At 45.6% G+C, this 19266-nt stretch overlaps 1 protein-coding gene across 3 annotated transcripts in view; it reads right to left on the bottom strand.

The window, feature by feature from the left end:
• Window positions 1-15556: 15556 nt before the first annotated feature.
• The window catches only part of RSPH10B (radial spoke head 10 homolog B), a 125885-nt gene continuing 122175 nt past the window's right edge, over window positions 15557-19266 (bottom strand). For all 3 annotated transcript variants that reach the window (XM_063934480.1, XM_063934479.1, XM_063934481.1), the window contains 2 exons: window positions 16254-16437; window positions 15557-16131 (listed from right to left, as the gene is read on the bottom strand). In XM_063934480.1, the coding sequence (XP_063790550.1) occupies window positions 15918-16131; window positions 16254-16437 (398 nt within the window). In that variant the 3' untranslated portion in view covers window positions 15557-15917. The remainder of the gene's footprint in view (window positions 16132-16253; window positions 16438-19266) is intronic.

Here is a 19266-nt window from a genome sequence, read left to right as displayed (position 1 = left end):
ACACACGGCTAACACCAACATAGCTGTCAAGGCCTCAGTTATCCGCTTTGCAAAAGGATGACTGCTGTCATATTTCATCTTCCTCACAAAGGACTGTTGGACAGTCAATTGCTTACTGGAAGTAGTATAAGTGGTCTTCTGACTTCCCCTCTGGGATGACAATCGACTCCCAGCAGCAACAACAGCAGCGGCGGCAACAGCAGGCGTACCACTCAAGGATCCTCCGGAGGAATCCCGGTTAGGAGAGGACTCCTCAGTCTTGCCATTGACATGGCTTGCAGGACTACTGACGTTCCTGACTGAGGATGAAGTTGACGTTGAGGGAGTTGGTGGTGTGGCTTGCAGGAGCTTGGGTACAAGAGGAAGAAGGGATTTAGGTGTCAGTTACGCTCTTACCCAAAGTTTCACAACTTGACACTGACTTCTGCTTAATGCACTGCAGGTGACGTATAAGGGAGGATGTTCCTAGGTGGTTAACATCCTTTCCCCTACTAATTACAGATTGTCAGAGGCAATACACGGCTTGACACCTGTTGTCCAGATTTGTGGATAAATAATTCCACACCGAAGAAGTGGCTTTTTTGGTATTTTGCCCAGGCATCACAATGGGCTTCGTCATCCCACTGACAACAGGTGTCTCCTCGGTGCCTGATTTAAACAAACCACATCACCATCAGAATCCTCATCATCAACTTCCACCTCAGCGCCACCAACACCCATATCCTCATCCTGGTGTACTTCAACAGGGACATCTTCAATTTGAATATCAGAAACTGGACTGTGGGTGCTCCTTCCAGCACTTGCAGGGGGGTGCAAATGGTGGAAGGAGCCACCTCTTCCCGTCCAGTGTTGGGAAGGTCAAGCATCGCAACCGCCGACACACTTGGACTCTCCTTGGGGATTTGTGATACCATGTTAGAATGCACAGTTCTTTTCTGTGCTTTTTCCAGAATAACTCTTTTCATTTTTCTTGCGGGAGGATGAGGGCTTCCATCGTCATGTGAAGCTAAACCACTAGTCATGAACATAGGCCAGGGCCTTAGCCGTTCCTTGCCACTCTGTGTCGTAAATGGCATATTGGCAAGTTTACGTTTCTCCTCAGACCATTTAAATTTCTTTGTTGTTTTTTTTTTACTGAACTTTGGCTTTTTGCATTTTACATGCCCTCTACTATCACATTGGGCATCGGCCTTGGCAGACGACGTTCATGGCATTTCATCGTCTATGTCATGGCTAGTGGCAGCAGCTTCAGCACTAGGAGGAAGTGGTTCTTGATCTTTCTAGATTTTATCCTCCAAATTTTTGTTCTCCATTATTTTTCTGGAGTTATATAACAATATGCGGTACAGGAGAGCGTACCTCTACACCACACAGGGCAAACCCAGTGAAAATTATTTTGATTAAATATTAATAACCCCTTTATTTGGAGTAAATAATATAAAGCACAGGACAGCACCACTGAACTTATATGGCAGCACCACTGGACTGGATTTATACGGAATTATATGGACTTATATTGAATTATACGGCAGGATCACTGGAATTATACGGCAGGATCACTGGACTTATACGCCAGTACCACTGGACTTATACGCCAGTACCACTGGACTTATACGCCAGTACCACTGGATTTATACGGCAGTACCGCTGGACATATACGGCAGTATCACTGGACTGGACTTGACTTATACACCAGTACCACTGGATTTATACGGCAGGATCACTGGAATTATACGGCAGGATCACTGGAATTATACGGCAGGATCACTGGAATTATATGGCAGGATCACTGGACATATACGGCAGTATCACTGGACATATACGGCAGTATCACTGGACTGGACTTATACACCAGTACCACTGTAATTATACGGCAGGATCACTGGATTTATACGGCAGGATCACTGGACTTATACACCAGTACCACTGGACTTATATGGCAGTATCACTGGACATATACGGCAGTATCACTGGACTGGACTTATACGCCAGTACCACTGTAATTATACGGCAGGATCACTGGACTTATACGGCAGGATCAGTGGATTTATATGGCAGGATCACTGGAATTATATGGCAGGATCACTGGATTTATATGACAGTACCGCTGGACTGGACTTATACACCAGTACCACTGTAATTATACGGCAGGATCACTGTAATTATATGGCAGGATCACTGGATTTATACGGCAGGATCACTGGAATTATACGGCAGGATCACTGGAATTATACTGCAGTATCACTGGGCATATACGGCAGTATCACTGGACTGGACTTATACGCCAGTACCACTGTAATTACATGGCAGGATCATTGGACATGTACGGCAGTATCACTGGCCTGGACTTATACGCCAGTACCACTGTAATTATACGGCAAGATCACTGTAATTATAATGCAGGATCACTGGATTTATACGGCAGGATCACTGGAATTATACGGCAGGATCACTGGAATTATACGGCAGGATCATTGGAATTATACAGCTGGATCACTGGACATATACTGCAGTATCACTGGGCATATACTGTACGTCAGTATCACTGAACTGGACTTATACGCTAGTTCCATTGTAATTATATGGCAGGATCACTGGACATATACGGCAGGATCACTGGACTTATACGTCAGGATCACTGGACTTATACGGCAGTACCGCTGGACATATACGACAGGATCACTGGACATATACGGTAGTGCCAGTGCCACTGGACATATACAGCAGCAAAGGGACACCACCACTGGACTGATGCAGCACAACACAGCACCACTGGACTGGACTTATACAGCAGCACTGGACATATGGCAGCAGAGGACACCACCACTGTGACTGGACTGATGCAGCACAATACACCACTAAACTGATGCAGCACAACACAGCACCACTCAGTGGCGGATCCAGGGGGGGCACTCGGGCCCGTGCCCCCCCCCCCTGTCATTTGTGTCCTCCGCCCCCCCGGCGCCGCACAGGGAGATGACGGGCGCCCACTGAGATTGTGTTACTAGCGGGCGCCTGTCTCTCCTCACCAAAAGCCTGAGGCAGGAGCTCAGTACTGAGCTCCTGCCTCCGGCGCTGTCACTGTGCGGCGTGCGCTATGGGAGAGACGTCAGTCATGACGTCTCTCTCATAGTGCTGAGGAGCGGACGCCAAGAGGAGGAGTACTGCAGCGGTCTGGAAGCGGGAACGGGGCTCGGTAAGTATGTTGTGTTTTCTCTTCCTCAGTGCAGCGGGGGCATCTACTGGGGGCAAACTACAGGGGGGACATTACTACTGGGGGGCATCAACAAGGGACATTACTGCTGGGTGGGGGGGCATTACTACTGGGGGCATTATTACTGGGGGAGCATCTACTGGGGGCATTACTACTGGGGGCATTACTACTGGGGGGCATCAACAAGGGACATTACTACTGGGTGGGGGGGCATTACTACTGGGGGCATTATTACTGGGGGAGCATCTACTGGGGGCATTACTACTGGGGGCATCAACAAGGGGCATTACTACTGGGGGGGGCATTACTACTGGGGGGGCAAACTACTGGGGGCATTATTACTGTGGGGCATCTACTGGGGGCATAACTACTGGGGGGGTCATCTATTGGGGGCATTACTACTGGGGGCAGCTACTGGGGGACATTTTTACTGGGGGGCATCTACTGGGGGCAAACTACTGGGGGTCATCTATTGGGGACAAACTCTTAGGGGGCATTACTACTGGGGGACATTATTACTGAGGGGGATCTACTGGGGGCAAACTACTGGGGGACATTATTACTGGGGGCCAACTACAAAGGGGCTAACTACTGGGGGCAAACTACAGGAGGGCATTACTACTGGCGGCATAACTACAGGGGCATTACTACTGGCGGCGTAACTACAGGGGCATTACTACTTGGGGGCTAAACTACAGGGGGCATAACTACAGGGGACAAACTACTGGGGGATAACTACAGGGGCCAAACTACTGGGGGCATTACTACTGGGGGCTAAACTACAAGGGGGGCATAACTACAGGGGCTAAACTACAATGGGGCAAACTACAGGGGGCATTACTACTGGTGGCTAAACTACAAGCAGGCAAACTAATGGGGGCATTACCACTGGGAGGCTAAACTAAAGGGGGGGAGGGTAAACTACTGGGGTCATAACTGCAGGGGCATTACCACTGGGGGCATAACTACTAGGGCGCTAAATGACTGGGGGCATTACTACAGGCAACATTACTACTGGGGGCAATACGGCATTGCATAAGGGGCACCACTACTATGGGGTCTATATAAGGGGCACTACCAGTACAGTGGACATTGCATAATGAGCGCTACAACTGTGGGCATTGTATAAGAAGCGCCACCTCACATGCACTGAAGCCGCACGCAAATGTACTTGCCCCTTCTATGATGCCCCCCCTATCATTTTCTTCTGGATCCGTCCCTGGCACCACTGGACTGGACTTATACAGCAGCAGTGGACATATGGCAGCAGAGGACACAACCACTGTGACTGGACAGATGCAGCACAAGACATGGACACTGAGGACACTGAGGATGGAGACACGTCCTCTCTCTACACTCTCCAATGCCGGAGTAAAATGGCGGCGACGCTCGGCTCCTTTTATGGAATCCAAACCCCGCGAGAATTCGACAGCGGGATGATGACGTTTTGCCTCATTCTGGTTTCCGAGTCAGGCGGGAAAACCCGAGCCTGACTCGGATCTGGACTCGAAACGTGAAGTTCTGTCGGGTTCGGTTCTCTGAGAACCGAACCCGCTCATCTCTATTAAAAACACATTCTACTAGGGCTGAGGAAACTACTTGGTCATTCAGGGCTTAAGCCCCAGCAGATTTTCTATGCAAAAAAGCAGGGTGGACATCCTTTCATACCTTTAAATTATCTACTGGATGTGACATCATCTGCCAATGCCTATTTTGGAGAAAAAATATACTTTCAATTAATTAAAAAAAAATGTAAAAAAAAATTGTGATCACTGCCATCAAGTTTGGGACAAAAGAGAATATTACCATTAGTTTAATTTACTTGAAATACTCCACGATAGCCCGATATTCGACACCGTAGGAAGAGTCTCAACAACACGAGGGAATAGAGAAATCTTGCTATACCTACCCACAGCGTTCCTTTCTCCTGTCTGTACTGAGATGACTAGGGAGTCAACCAATTAAAGATTTCAGGGAAATTAAATGAATAATGCTAATTCACTAATTCTACAGGGACTCCCTTCACTATCAGCCAATCACAAACTGCCAATGTGAGCAAATGCTTATGATTGGCAAAGAGGAGTTCTGGGAAATCAGTGCTTTGATCATTTAACGTCAGACAGTGCTAGCGATCCCCACTGGCAGAGCTAGCATTCCCCACTGGCAGCACTAGCGATCCCCACTGGCAGGGCTAGTGTTCCACAATGGCAGAGCTAGCGATCCCCACTGACAGATCTAGCGTTCCCCACTGGCAGAGCTAGCATTTCCCACTGGCAGAGCTAGCGTTCCCCACTGGCAGAGCTAGCGATCCCCACTGGCAGATCTAGTGTTTCCCACTATCAGCACTAGCGATCCTTACTGGCAGAGCTAGCATTTCCCACTGGCAGAGCTAGCGTTCCCCACTGGCAGAGCTAGCGATCCCCACTGGCAGAGCTAGCGATCCCCACTGGCAGAGCTAGCGATGCTCACTGGCAGAGCTAGCGATGCTCACTGGCAGAGCTAGCTTTCCCAACTGGCAGAGTTAGCGATCCCCACTGGCAGAGCTAGCGATCCCCACTGGCCGAGCTAGCGATCCCCAATGGCAGAGCTAGCGATCCCCACTGGCAGAGCTAGCGATCCAAACTGGACTACCATGCATGAGGCACAAAGGGCCTGATTCAGAAATGTATGTTAATTCGATATTAACTCACATCTCTGATGTTTTAGGATCTGCATATGCACAGATGCGACACTGCATGCAGGGGTGTAGCGAGGGTGGCTCCGGTGGAGTGCGAGCTCCGGGCGCCAAAAAAGTTAGAGGGCGCAGATAGTGGGCACACTGACTCGGACACAGAGACTAGGTGGGGAACAGGTCAGGCCAGTGGTGACAGCAGGAGACACTGACATCCAGCACATGCTGAAGCTCTGCCCACCCTCTTTAGATGTCTCACTGTCTGCTTGTAGCTGTGCAGCCGGGTTACTTTTGTCCTGCAGCCCTCACTGCTGCAGCACCTCTTTCTGCCCTGGCTGCTGCAGCACCTCTCTCTGCCCTGAATGCTGTAGCACCTCTCACTGCCCTGGCTGCTGCAGCACCTCAGTCTGCCCCGGCTGCTACAGCACCACTTTCTGCCTTGGCTGCTGCAGACCTCTCTCTGCCCCAGCTGTTGCAGCACCCCTCTCTGCCCCGGATGCTACAGCACCTCTCTCTGCATTGATGCTGCAGCACCTCTTTATGCCCCAGCTGTTGCTACTGCAGCACCTCGCTCTGTGTTAGAAGCTGCAACATAACATGTATAAATGGCTCTTCTGTGGTGTAACGTGTATAAGCGACTCTACTGTGGTGTAACGTACTGTATAAGCGGCTCTACTGTGGTGTAACATATATAATCAACACTACTGTGTTGCATAACGTGTATAAGGGGCTCTACTGTGGTGTAACGTATAAAGGTGGTCATTCCGAGTTGTTCGCTCGCTGCTATGTTTAGCAGAATTGCTAATATGCTAAAATCCGGCAGTTCTGCGCATGCGTATGCACCGCAGGGCACACGCGCTAAGCAATTTTACACAAAACTCACGGGCGAACGAAGCTTTTCAGTGGCTCTGTTGATCGGAGAATGATTGACAGGAAGTGGGTGTTTCTGGGTGGTAACTGAGCGTTTTCCGTGAGTGTGCTAAAAAACGCAGGCATGCCAGCAGAAAACGCAGGAGTGGCTGGAGAAACAGGGGAGTGGCTGGCCGGACACTGGGCGTGTTTGTGACGTCAAAACAGGAACTAAACGGACTGAGGTGATCGCAATCCAGGAGTAGGTCTGGAGCTACTCAGAAACTGCAAGGAAATACTTAATAGCAGAATTACTAATCTTTCGTTAGCAATTCTGCTATGCGAAGATACACTCCCAGAGGGCGGCGGCTTTGCGTTTGCATTGCTGCTAAAAGTAGCTAGCGAGCGAACAACTCGGAATGACCACCATAATCGGCTCTACTGTGTGGCATAACGTGTATAAGGGGCTCTTCTGTGGTGTAACGTATATAAGCGGCTCTACTGTGTGTTATAACGTGTAATAGGGGCTCTACTGTGGCATAACGTGTATAAACAGCTCTTTTGTGGTGTAACATGTATAAGCGTCTCTACTGTGTGGTGTAACGTGAATAACGATTTCTACTGTGTGGTGTAAAGTGATTAACAGACTACTGTGCAGTGTAATGTGAATTGGTACTATTCTGTGGTCACACCCCTACCCCATGAGGCCACGACCCTATATATTTGTTGCGTGCCTGGAGCATGCGCTGTCCCTGTTTTAAACTTGGGGTGCCCAGAGGAAACTTTCGCCCTGAGCTCTACAAGGTCTAGAACCAGCCCTGTCACCAATTTAGAATTTTTAAATATTTTTTATTTTCAAATATAACATGCCACCACATGTTGACCAGGCCCCCAATTCCATACAGGGCAGGGGGCACCGAAACATACCCTTGCTCCGGGCACCATGGCACCTAGCTACACCTCTGATCGCATGCTGTGCTCCCAAGTTGTACCATGAAAAAACAAATACCTGTTATCACTTAAGCTAAGTAATAATTTAAATAACACCTTAAAAAAACACAAGCAGAGCTTAATGCTATAAAAAGGGCTTAATGCAAGAAAAACAGAAAATGAATTGGATTTTTTTTTAAATAAATAGATATCTACAAAGTTGCCAGTTCCCCATTCTCACATACAGATAAATGTCTCTGACGAGGGGGGCTCAGGGAAGGGTCAACATTAATCTTTTTTAGTTAGAAATAAACTTTGATTGTGAAAACTCTTAAGTGCTATGCAGTAAACAATACGTAATGTAGGGTTCCCAGCAGGGCCAGAGTTCTGATGGTCTGAATAAGAATTACAGTGAGTTTTCATACAGGGGGTTATTCGGTAAGGATTGCTTTTTACCAGAATTTGCAATCCTTTGCCATCGCAGGGCAATGCTGCCCGGCATGCAGCTCACTGCCCACCCTCTGCATGACCGCTAAAATTTTGGATGCCTCCTGCCGGCGCAGCCTGGCTGCAACGGCAGGAGACCCAACGTAATTTTTTTAGTTCGGAGCGGCTGCATGTGACAACACGCAGCCACCCCGAAAATGCCGATGACACCCCCCCCCCCGTTTGCACCACCGTGCCCCTGTTGGTTAACTGCCGCCCCCTCAATGCTCCTTTTCCGCCTAGAAAAAGGAGCATTGCCACCCCACGAAAGCCTTTGCCTGTCAATCAGGCAGAGGTGTTAGCAAATTACTGCATTAAATGTGGGCGCATGCGCAGGATGGGAACCGTGCATGCGCCCGTGGGGGTCATTTGCAAAAAAATACGCTCGCATCTTGATTGCGATGTGATCTGAATGACCCCATAGTTAGGACTTGCTACACAGATACAAATAGCTTATGTGTAAAATGTCTGACCAAAGTATGTGAGGTTGTGAGTTCAAGTCCCATGCATGGTATCCTGAGAATTGTGTGGTTTAAATGCAATGAGGGTATTTAAATGAAAGTTATTATTGGGTAGGTGCACATATATCACACTATTGCTGATAGCTCACAGAGTTTAATATCTGAATATGGTAAATGAGGTTTGGTGTTCAAATCCCTTGCTTGGAGTGTTGTGTATTTTAATATAATGGGTTGTCAGTGAAGGTTATCATTACCATGATACAATAACATGCTACATAATTATGGATAGCTATCCTGTTAAATGTCTGACACATGTGATGAGATCGGTATGGGATCCCAGCGCACAGTATGCCAGCTGTCACTATACCGACAGGTGCATCCCACCCTCCACGATGCCGGCAGCGGGGCGAGCCCATCGAGGCCCCTTGCGGGCTCGCTGTGTTTGCCACACTGTGGCCACGATGGCTTACTTCTCTCACCACAGGTTCTATTCTCCCTCTCTGGGTGTCGTGGACACCCACCGAGGGAGAATCACCTACATCGCCAGTATTCCGGCGGCAGCACTGTACCCGTCTGGATTTCGGCATCGGTATTGCGACCGCTGGGCGGTATGTTAAACGCATACCCATGTGATCAGTAGTTTGAATCGCCTGCAGGATGAGCTGTGATCTGTGATTTTAATATAGGTAATGATTTTTACTTGTATGCTGTTTTAACTATATTTGTATTATGAAAGAATAGACTAAGAAGTAGATGGAGTCAGAAGTAGAAAAGGCAGGAGTCTATATTAATTGTTCATTAAAAAGCCTAGACCCACCTGGCTCAGAAGCTCTGTCTCCCAGTGCTCTGCTTGATGGGATGAGACGTAAGGCACAATGTGACGTCATGACATCACATCACGCATACTGGGGGAGGCTGGGAGCCACTCAAGCAGCCAAGAGGAGGACACCAGGAGCTGGATGCCGTCACCAAGTTGGGCCTGTGTGCTTTAAATGCCAGGGATGATTTTTCTTTCCAGTCCAGTCCTGGTTCCCAGTAATCCCAGGTGATCAGGAGAGAACATTTCTATTCAGCGAACTACTCTCTTTCTCTGTTTAAACAGCTCTATCTCCAGAGGGTAGCTATTTTAGATGGGTGGTATTCAGGATGCTGGCTGTTGGGATCCCGGCGCCGGAATCCCGACAGCCGGCATACCGACAACTATTCTCCCTCTTAGGGGTCCACGACCCCCCTGGAGGGAGAATAAATAGCGTGGCGAGTGGGTGTAGTATGTTATGCCGGCGGTCAGGATCCCGGCTGCCGGCATAACATACTACACCCATTTTTGGTAATGACATTAAGCACAAGACATTAGGTATTGAAACAAATTTAAAAAAAACACCATAGCATTTGGCAATAGTTTGTTAATTAAGCTTACTGTACAGTATGTATTATAATGTAATTTATCTATTTACTGTTATACACGTGGTACGTTCACTTCACACTGTAGCACTTACAGATGCTTGCAAATACAGCTGACATGTCTCTTACACTAGAGTACAACAGTAATGCCTTGTGACACATGAGCCCCCTGCCCTGGTAAATGGTGATAATGTGTAAAATAGCTCAGCAGTGCATTTTGTGTAAATTCTTGCTTGTCAGAATCGTTCCAGGACAGCTGAAGCTCTTCATTTGGCAGCTGTTCCCTGAGTGATGTTCCAAGTACTGTGGTGAAAGTGTTTCTATGTTCAGAGCCCTCTGCTCCGTCTAATTTTCACAGATTGTTTGTCTCAATTATTATCTGCTCTCCCACTGCTTTCATACTCTTACGCTGTTTGTAGGATATCCAAAAATGAAAAACAAAGGTAGACACGTTATGCACAGGGCATTTGAAGTCTTCATTATTACTGCCCCCTGGATCCTGCCAGAAGCACTCATATTGAATGTCAGCACACTTGTACCAGGTACTGGGTGTTAACCCTGCGTATGTCTAGGCAAATACAGAGCCCCAAGTTCCCAGATCCGGAGACAACAGCAGCCTGAAGTGCCATGTGTGGCCAGTCTTATAGTATACCTGCCTCGCTTTACAGATATGTATTCACTTTTGACTCTGTACCCTTACTTCATTCCAACAAGAGTTTTGTAAAACCCAATAGCTGATGTCACTCAATATTCTCCTTTTATCATCATCATTCTGCACCCTACTAAGAGGCCATTTTCTCACAAGCCAAAAAGACCTGTTGTGGGTAAAAATGGGTGTTTGCGATTGATAGAGCTTTTATCATCTTACAATTTATATTAGTGAAATTATTCCATGTGACAACCATATTGGGCATTAATTGCCAGTTCTCTCCAGTGAAGGGATCCCTATTCTTTTACATGGGGGAGCTTATTTATCAAGTGCCACCAAATATATATTTATTGTTTGATTCAGTAGGGATCTGTTTAAAGTGAACATGCCAATAACTGGGAGCCCCCACAGAGGACTATTTTGTTGTACATCACTTTACATAGCTTTAGCCATGGCAGCTGAGTACTGTTCAACTGCCATGGTGATAAAATATTGTTAATGATACTTACCACCATGATAAGAGTAGATTTAATAAATAGGACCTGAAAACAGGAAAAGGATTCACCAAGTATAGCTGCCTTGAGCCATATTCTAATTTAGGTGTAATCAATTGTTAGACAACCTGCACTACAGTTGTGCTCATAAGTTTACATACCCTAGCAGAATTTGTGATTTTCTGGCCATTTGTCAGAGAATATGAATGATAACTCACAAACTTTTCTTTCATTCATGGTAAGTGGTTGAGTGATGTCATTTATTGTTAAACAACTGTGTTTACTCTTTTTAAATCATAATGACAACAGAAACTACCCAAATGACCTAGATCAAAAGTTTACATACCCTGGAGATTTTGGCTTGATAACATGCACACAAGTTGACACAAACGGGTTTGAATGGCTACTAAAGGTAACCATCCTCACCTGTGATCTGTTTGCTTGTATTCAGTGTGTGTGTATAAAAGGTCAGTGAGTTTCTGGACTCCTGAAAGACCCTTGCATCTTTCATCCAGTGCTGCGCTGACGTGTCTGGATTCTGAGTCATGGGGAAAGCAAAAGAATTGTCAAAGGATCTGCGGGAAAAGGTAATTGAACTGTATAAAACAGGAAAGGGATATAAAAAGATATCAAAGCAATTGAGAATGCCAATCAGCAGTGTTCAAACTCTAATTAAGAAGTGGAAAATGACGGATCCTGTGGAAACCAAATCACGGTCAGGTAGACCAACAAAAATTTCAGCCACAACTGCCAGGAAAATTGTTCGGGATGCAAAGAAAAATCCACAAATAACTTCAGCTGAAATACAGGACTTTCTGAAAAAAAGTGGTGTGGTTGTTTCAAGATGCACAATAAGGAGGCATTTGAAGAAAAATGGGCTGCATGGTCGAGTCGCCAGAAGAAAGCCATTACTACGCAAATGCCACAAAGCATCCCGCTTACAATACTCCAAACAGCACAGAGACAAGCCACAAAACTTCTGGAACAAAGTCATTTGGAGTGATGAGACCAAAATGTAACTTTTTGGCCACAACCATAAACATTACATTTGGAGAGGAGTCAACAAGGCCTATGATGAAAGGTACACCATTCCTACTGTGAAACACGGAGATGGATCGCTGATGTTTTGGGGATGTGTGAGCTACAAAGGCACTGGAAACTTGGTCAAAATTGATGGCAAGATGAATGCAGCATGGTATCAGGAAATACTGGAGGAAAATTTGCACTCATCAGCCCGGAAGCTGCGCATGGGACGTACTTGGACGTTCCAACATGACAATGATTCAAAACACAAGGCCAAGTCGACCTGTCATTGGCTACAGCAGAATAAAGTGAAGGTTCTGGAGTGGCCATCTCAGTCTCCTGACCTCAATATCATTGAGCCACTCTGGGGAGATCTCAAACGTGCAGTTCATGCAAGACAGCCCAATAATTTACAGGAACTGGAGGCTTTTTGCCAAGAAGAATGGGCAGCTTTACCATCTGAGAAAATAAAGAGCCTCATCCACAACTACAACAAAAGACTTCAAGCTGTCATTGATGTTAAAGGGGGCAATACACGGTATTAAGAACTGCGGTATGTAAACTTTTGATCAGGGTCATTTGGGTAGTTTCTGTTGTCATTATGATTTAAAAAGAGTAAACACAGTTGTTTTTACAATAAATGGCTTCACCCAACCACTAACCATGAGTGAAAGAAAAGTTTGTGAGTTATCATTCATATGGCCAGAAAATCACACATTCTGCTAGGGTATGTAAACTTATGAGCACAACTGTAGATACAGCAGTAATATACATTATAACCTAGCAAAACTCTTTAGGTTAGAGATCAAAAACATTAGAGACTCTCATAAGTCCATGCTGAATTCAATATGTCTCATTCCTTAAATACATATAAGGCCCATCCAACATCTGGTGAACGCTGGTCGCTCCTAGACAGTGCTGCAGATTCCTGTTCCCAGAAGGTGCCTGGACACATTTAAATCAATCTAGGTGTGCTTGTGTACACCCACACATTCCGGTACGATACCCCATCTCGTAGATGGTGGATGTTTTAGTTCTTCATGTTTTTAAATATTTGTTGATATTCACCCACCTGTATCTCATTAAACGGTATTTCACTATTGTGAATCCTCTTGTTTTCTCCCCTTGGTTACATGCACGGAATTACCATTATTTGGGAGTCAGAGTAGACCAGACAAACCGTATGAAGGTGGTGTGTGGATGGACCTTATATGTATTTAAGGACTGAGACATATTGAATTCTGTATGGACTTAATGAGACTATCTTATGTTTTTTATTCTAATTTAGGTGTCTGGAACTCTAAAAAATGCCTATTAAAGTGAAAATGTATAACGAATACTACACAAATAAATGAAATGACAGTGTGTGTGTGTGTGTATTCGTCACAATTCTGTGGTGAAATGCGTCACATGGTGACATACTGTATGCAAGGGGAATCATCATATGGCACACTTCTGAAATTCTGTCTGGACTAGCTGACCAAGAATTGCTTGATATGGCAGGATCACATAGAACATACAAATATATGGTGAGACAGTATAGTGGCAATTTAATATTAAAACCATTATGGACTATAACATTAGAGTACAACTTCATTAGACCTGGGTGATTGGCTAAAGACTTTATGATTTGAGCTGACATTAGCAATCTAATGGTCGGCAGTGCTTTAATTGAGCTCTGCCTATGTGTTTAGTAGGGAATTATGTTGTTCCTAATAAACACTGAATTGGATTGAAATTGTGAATTTGATATTATATCTTATGTTATAGGGGGGAACATGAAGATGCAGCAGTGGGGGCTTTTGCCAGGCAAGCATCACATTGGGAACTTTATCTATATTTTTTCCTCTACTGGTAATTCTGTGATTTGAGGAAAGGTAGGGCAATGCTGGATGTATCATCTTAAAGTATCTCATCTTCATGCCCCAGCATCAGGCAAAGGGGATCCGGTCTGAAGATCGACAGTGTCTAGGTCGACAATGTTTAGGTCGACCACTATAGGTCGACAGTCACTAGGTCGACATGGATGGAAGGTCGACAGGGTTTCTAGGTCGACATGTGCTAGGTCGACAGGTCTAAAGGTCGACATGAGTTTTTCACATTTTTTTTTTCATACTTAACGATCCACGTGGACTACGATTGGAACGGTAAAGTGTGCCGAGCGAAGCGGTAGCGGAGCGAAGGCACCATGCCCGAAGCATGGCGAGCGAAGCGAGCCATGCGAGGGGACGCGGTGCACTAATTTGGGATCCCGGTCACTCTACGAAGAAAACGACACCAACAAAAAATCCTCATGTCGACCTTTAGACCTGTCGACCTAGCACATGTCGACCTAGAAACCCTGTCGACCTTCCATCCATGTCGACCTAGTGACTGTCGACCTATAGTGATCGACCTAAACATTGTCGACCTAGACACTGTCGATTTGATGAACCACACCCCAGGCAAAGGGGGTACTGTAGGTAAAAGCAAAGCAAGCAGAGTGCACTAAGAAACTGCCCATAGATTGGCAGATTTAGTCAATCTGTCATTAGTACGTGGACCCCACTAGTACACTCAGTAAATGATTACAGACTAGCAGACCATGCTCATCATGTTTTTTTTAATAATGTTTTTGACCTCTCTGACCCATCTTAGCTCCTGATTGGCATTGCTATTGTTTTAGGCAGACGCGTAGCGTGTGCAGGCAATTTACATTTGCAATTAGAGGTTCAAATTACTTTTAGATTTTATGTGAGCTAAACTAGGGCCGTGTGACATCTCAGCCCTGCATGACAGGTATATTTAAAGCTCTGTCCCCTCTTGTATTTGCCATCTGCTTATTTAACTCCTCTTAGGACAAAGATTATCCTGAACTGAAGGCCTTACATTTGTTCGGCTTTCTTAGTTATATTATGGCGATTCTCCTCAGGAATCCTCTTAATATTACAAAGTCTTCCTAGCGTCATGTTCAGTGCTTCTCAATTCTGGGAAAGCAAACTAGATGCCATTATTAGTATGCAGGGCAGCCATCATGGGGGTAATTGTGGGGACTGGTGTCCCGGGCCCTTACAGAGATGGGGCCCACCTCTGGCTCCTACCGCCAATACCAGGAGAGCTGCATCAGGCTGTGAAACTACAGCAGGCTGATACACAAGGAGGACTTCTTAAAACAAGCCTCCCCTGCATACCAGCTCTCTGTGAACCATTCCTGTAGGTCTGCAGTGCTCCACCTGTATGTACCGTCACAATGTATGACATCACATAGGGGTGGAGCGGTGCGGCAGAATCTTTATTTTGGGGGGAAGGGCCCTGTCTATTTTGTCAGTCCCGGGCCCCACAATTTCTGATGGCAGCCCTGTTAGTATGTCACAGAGGGAAGAAAGAGACTCTAGAGCGTTGTGGAGGAAGAACAGCTTTATCTCATGGAGTGTCGGCTATACATGAGATGTATTTCTACAGGGCTAGGGCCTATGGCCCAAATGTATTAAGCCTTAACAATAGATAAATTGCAGACGGATAAAAAGTAATAAATGACCAGGCAATCAGCTCCTAACTGTCATGTCACACAGTATGTTTGAAAAATGACAGTTAGGAGCTGGTTGGCTGGTCATTTATCTCTCTTTATCCGTCTCAAGTTTATTTTTTGTTGAAGTTTAAGACATTTGGGCCTAAATCACAATGCTAGACTAGATTTGTGGAACTACATCGTACTTGATATTTATTTCCAGAAAAAGACTGCAATTCTATTATTTGTATATTATCTTTTCTTCTTCTTGCCAGTTGCTGGCGGCGTTTTCGTGCTTGCCGTTGATGGGGGCATGGAAGGCTCATGTTTGGGTGTGATGGGTTGCTGCTCACTTTTGGTGTCATCCGCTTGGTCTACAGATATGGGCACAGCCTCTATTCTGACCTTTTCTAACTCCATTTGTGCAATCTTTTTGGCTTCCTCTTCTGCTTTCAGTGCTTTTAGTCTACATACGTAAGTGGAGTGACAAATAAATGTGAGAATTTAGTTTGTTGATAAGGGAAACTAAAAAATATAAAAAAGCCATTTTGACATCTAAAGAAGCCATTTTGAGTTAGAAGGTGTTACCTTGCTTCCTCCTCCTCCCTGATCTGCTGTAACCGGGTCAGCTCAGCCTGTCGCATTCTGTTTTGTGGTATTTCAGCCTTTAACTGTTCTACTTTCTCATAGGCCGGGAAAAATATTTTTTCAAAAAATACATTGATCTGATTGAACCATTTATCTGCTGTTGTAACTTCCTTCTGTACTTTCTCTGCAACCAATACAGCAATTAAGGTACATCACAGTCTTACATCTTACAGTGAATTAAATACATCTATTCATAGAAATGATCAACAAAGAAATATGAAAAGAAATACCAAAGAATGAATTCCATCAAGTCAGGATATCTGTGTGTCATTGTGGTACTCCCATGCTCTTTATGTAACTTCTAAATCATTGATTTATAATGAAATTCTGCCTGGGGTGTATATGTATAAACCTACAGGAGTCATTAGTAGGCCCTAATGCTAAGTAACCCTCACTCAGAAGCATCACAATTTGTGGCATTACCCGGTGCAAGGTGATGTGGCCTTGCTCCACAAAGTCATGCCCATTGGTGTGACATTTGGGGACGGTGACTGCATGTCACATTCCCATTCTTTTCATGCTGGGCATCACCCAAGACACTTGTCACGCTGGGCAGCCCCCAGCCCCTTTCCTGAGTCCCGGCATAGAGAAACAGCGTGGATGCTGCTCGGTGACACCATCTAAGGGGGTGACACCAAAATAGCAGAGCAGCTCTGATATTTTGTGTCACCCAGTCAGTCCACATCCCTCAGTGACACAGCTGCCCCGACTAATATACTTCCCTGCATGGTGGCAAAATGGTTAGCTTTGCTGCCTCACAGCACTGAGGTAATACAATTCGACCTGTACCAGGCCCAAGTTGTGTGGAATTTGTATGCTCTCCCTTTGTTTGTGTATCTTGTCTTAGGGTCTTCTGGGTACTCCAGCCTCAGTGTGGGCCTGGGGCATGAAGGGCCCATCGGGGAATGCACTGGTAGGGGCCCATGCTTAGAGGCTTGGCTAACAATTAGCAATTGCATGGTCTGGGACACTTGATAAATATATATAGTAAATACTGCTAGTGCATGCATCATAATGCACCAGAGTAATAACAACAATGCAATGTAGAAAATACACCATAGTCCTGTGCAGTGTAATGTAACATATGTATAATGTATAATTTAAATACACAGTCTGGAACCTGATTCCTAGAGGAAAGAGTGGGGCCCACCAGGGGTTTACCCTGTGGGCCAGTCCGACTCTGTCCGTTCTCCACCCACAGTCCAAAAACATACTGTCAGGTTAGTGTTTTATATATATATATATATATATATATATATATATATATATATATATTTATTGTAACGCTGTAAGGGAACAAGGTGCCGTTTCCTGGGGTAAATGGCACCTTGCAGCAGCTGAGGAATCATACAAGTCCAGTTTATGGTGCAACTGGCCACGACCAGTTTTATTAAACAGAAAATAAAACAAACACCAAAAGAAAATACCTTGCCTGTCTGGCACTAACTAAACACAAGACGTTCCTAACTGTCTCTAAACAAAAACACAGAGTCTTCCAGTCAATACTGTTTAGCTCACTTATATAAGGAAGCGTATCTCTCTCACAGAGATCCTGCAGTCTTCCCAGGTAGTAGCCCTATAATGCACTTACACAGCTGAAACCCTGATTAGCCCTCTGTGAGGCTAAAGACCCGAACTGGGCCCAACGTCTGGAACTTGCCCTATCTTTCTTTCAGGGCCCTTATCCAGTTTTCCAATAAACTGAAAAGGTTCTGAACTTCTGATAAAACAAAACATTTTCCTAATACAGGTAAGACAAGAACCTGGGACAAACATACCTGCCCTCAAACACTATTCCAGTGTTCTTGTCACATATCCCTCTCCCCTGTTTCGACCTAGGGGCCGGAACACTTGTAGCCCCCAAACAGAAGATGCGGGACAATGCATCTGCGTTGGCCAATTGTGTACCCGGTCTATTTGTCGACAGTAAACTTAAAATTCTGCAATGCTAGAAACCATCTAGTTACACGAGCATTCTTGCCTCTATTTACATCCATACATTTTAAAGGGGCATGATCTGTCACTAGTCTGAACTGTCTACCCAAGAGGTAATATCTCAAGGTATCAATTGCCCACTTAATGGCCAAAGCCTCCTTTTCCACAATGGCATACCTTTTTTCATGCTCATTTAGTTTCCTACTCAAATAAATGATAGGGTGTTCGTCCCCATCTCTGGTTTGGGACAGCACAGCCCCTATCCCTACCTCTGAGGCATCTGTCTGTACCCCAAATTCTTTTGAAAAAATAAGAATTTACTTACCGATAATTCTATTTCTCGTAGTCCGTAGTGGATGCTGGGGACTCCGTAAGGACCATGGGGGATAGCGGCTCCGCAGGAGACTGGGCACAAAAGTAAAGCTTTAGAACTACCTGGTGTGCACTGGCCCCTCCCCCTATGACCCTCCTCCAAGCCTCAGTTAGGATACTGTGCCCGGACGAGCGTACACAATAAGGAAGGATTTTGAATCCCGGGTAAGACTCATACCAGCCACACCAATCACACCGTACAACTCGTGATCTAAACCCAGTTAACAGCATGATAACAGAGGAGCCTCTAGAAAAGATGGCTCACTACAGCAATAACCCGATTTTTTTTTTTTTTTTTGGTAACAATAACTATGTACCAGTATTGCAGACAATCCGCACTTGGGATGGGCGCCCAGCATCCACTACGGACTACGAGAAATAGAATTATCGGTAAGTAAATTCTTATTTTCTCTAACGTCCTAAGTGGATGCTGGGGACTCCGTAAGGACCATGGGGATTATACCAAAGCTCCCAAACGGGCGGGAGAGTGCGGATGACTCTGCAGCACCAAATGAGAGAACTCCAGGTCCTCCTCAGCAAGGGTATCAATTTTGTAGAATTTTACAAACGTATTTGCTCCTGAGCAAGTAGCTGCTCGGCAAAGTTGTAAAGCCGAGACCCCTCGGGCAGCCGCCCAAGATGAGCC

Source organism: Pseudophryne corroboree, chromosome 7, assembly GCF_028390025.1.
Source record: "Pseudophryne corroboree isolate aPseCor3 chromosome 7, aPseCor3.hap2, whole genome shotgun sequence".
Taxonomy (NCBI): domain Eukaryota; kingdom Metazoa; phylum Chordata; class Amphibia; order Anura; family Myobatrachidae; genus Pseudophryne; species Pseudophryne corroboree.
The sequence above is the reverse complement of the archived record's forward strand: the minus strand, read 5'-3'. Positions and strand labels throughout refer to the sequence as shown.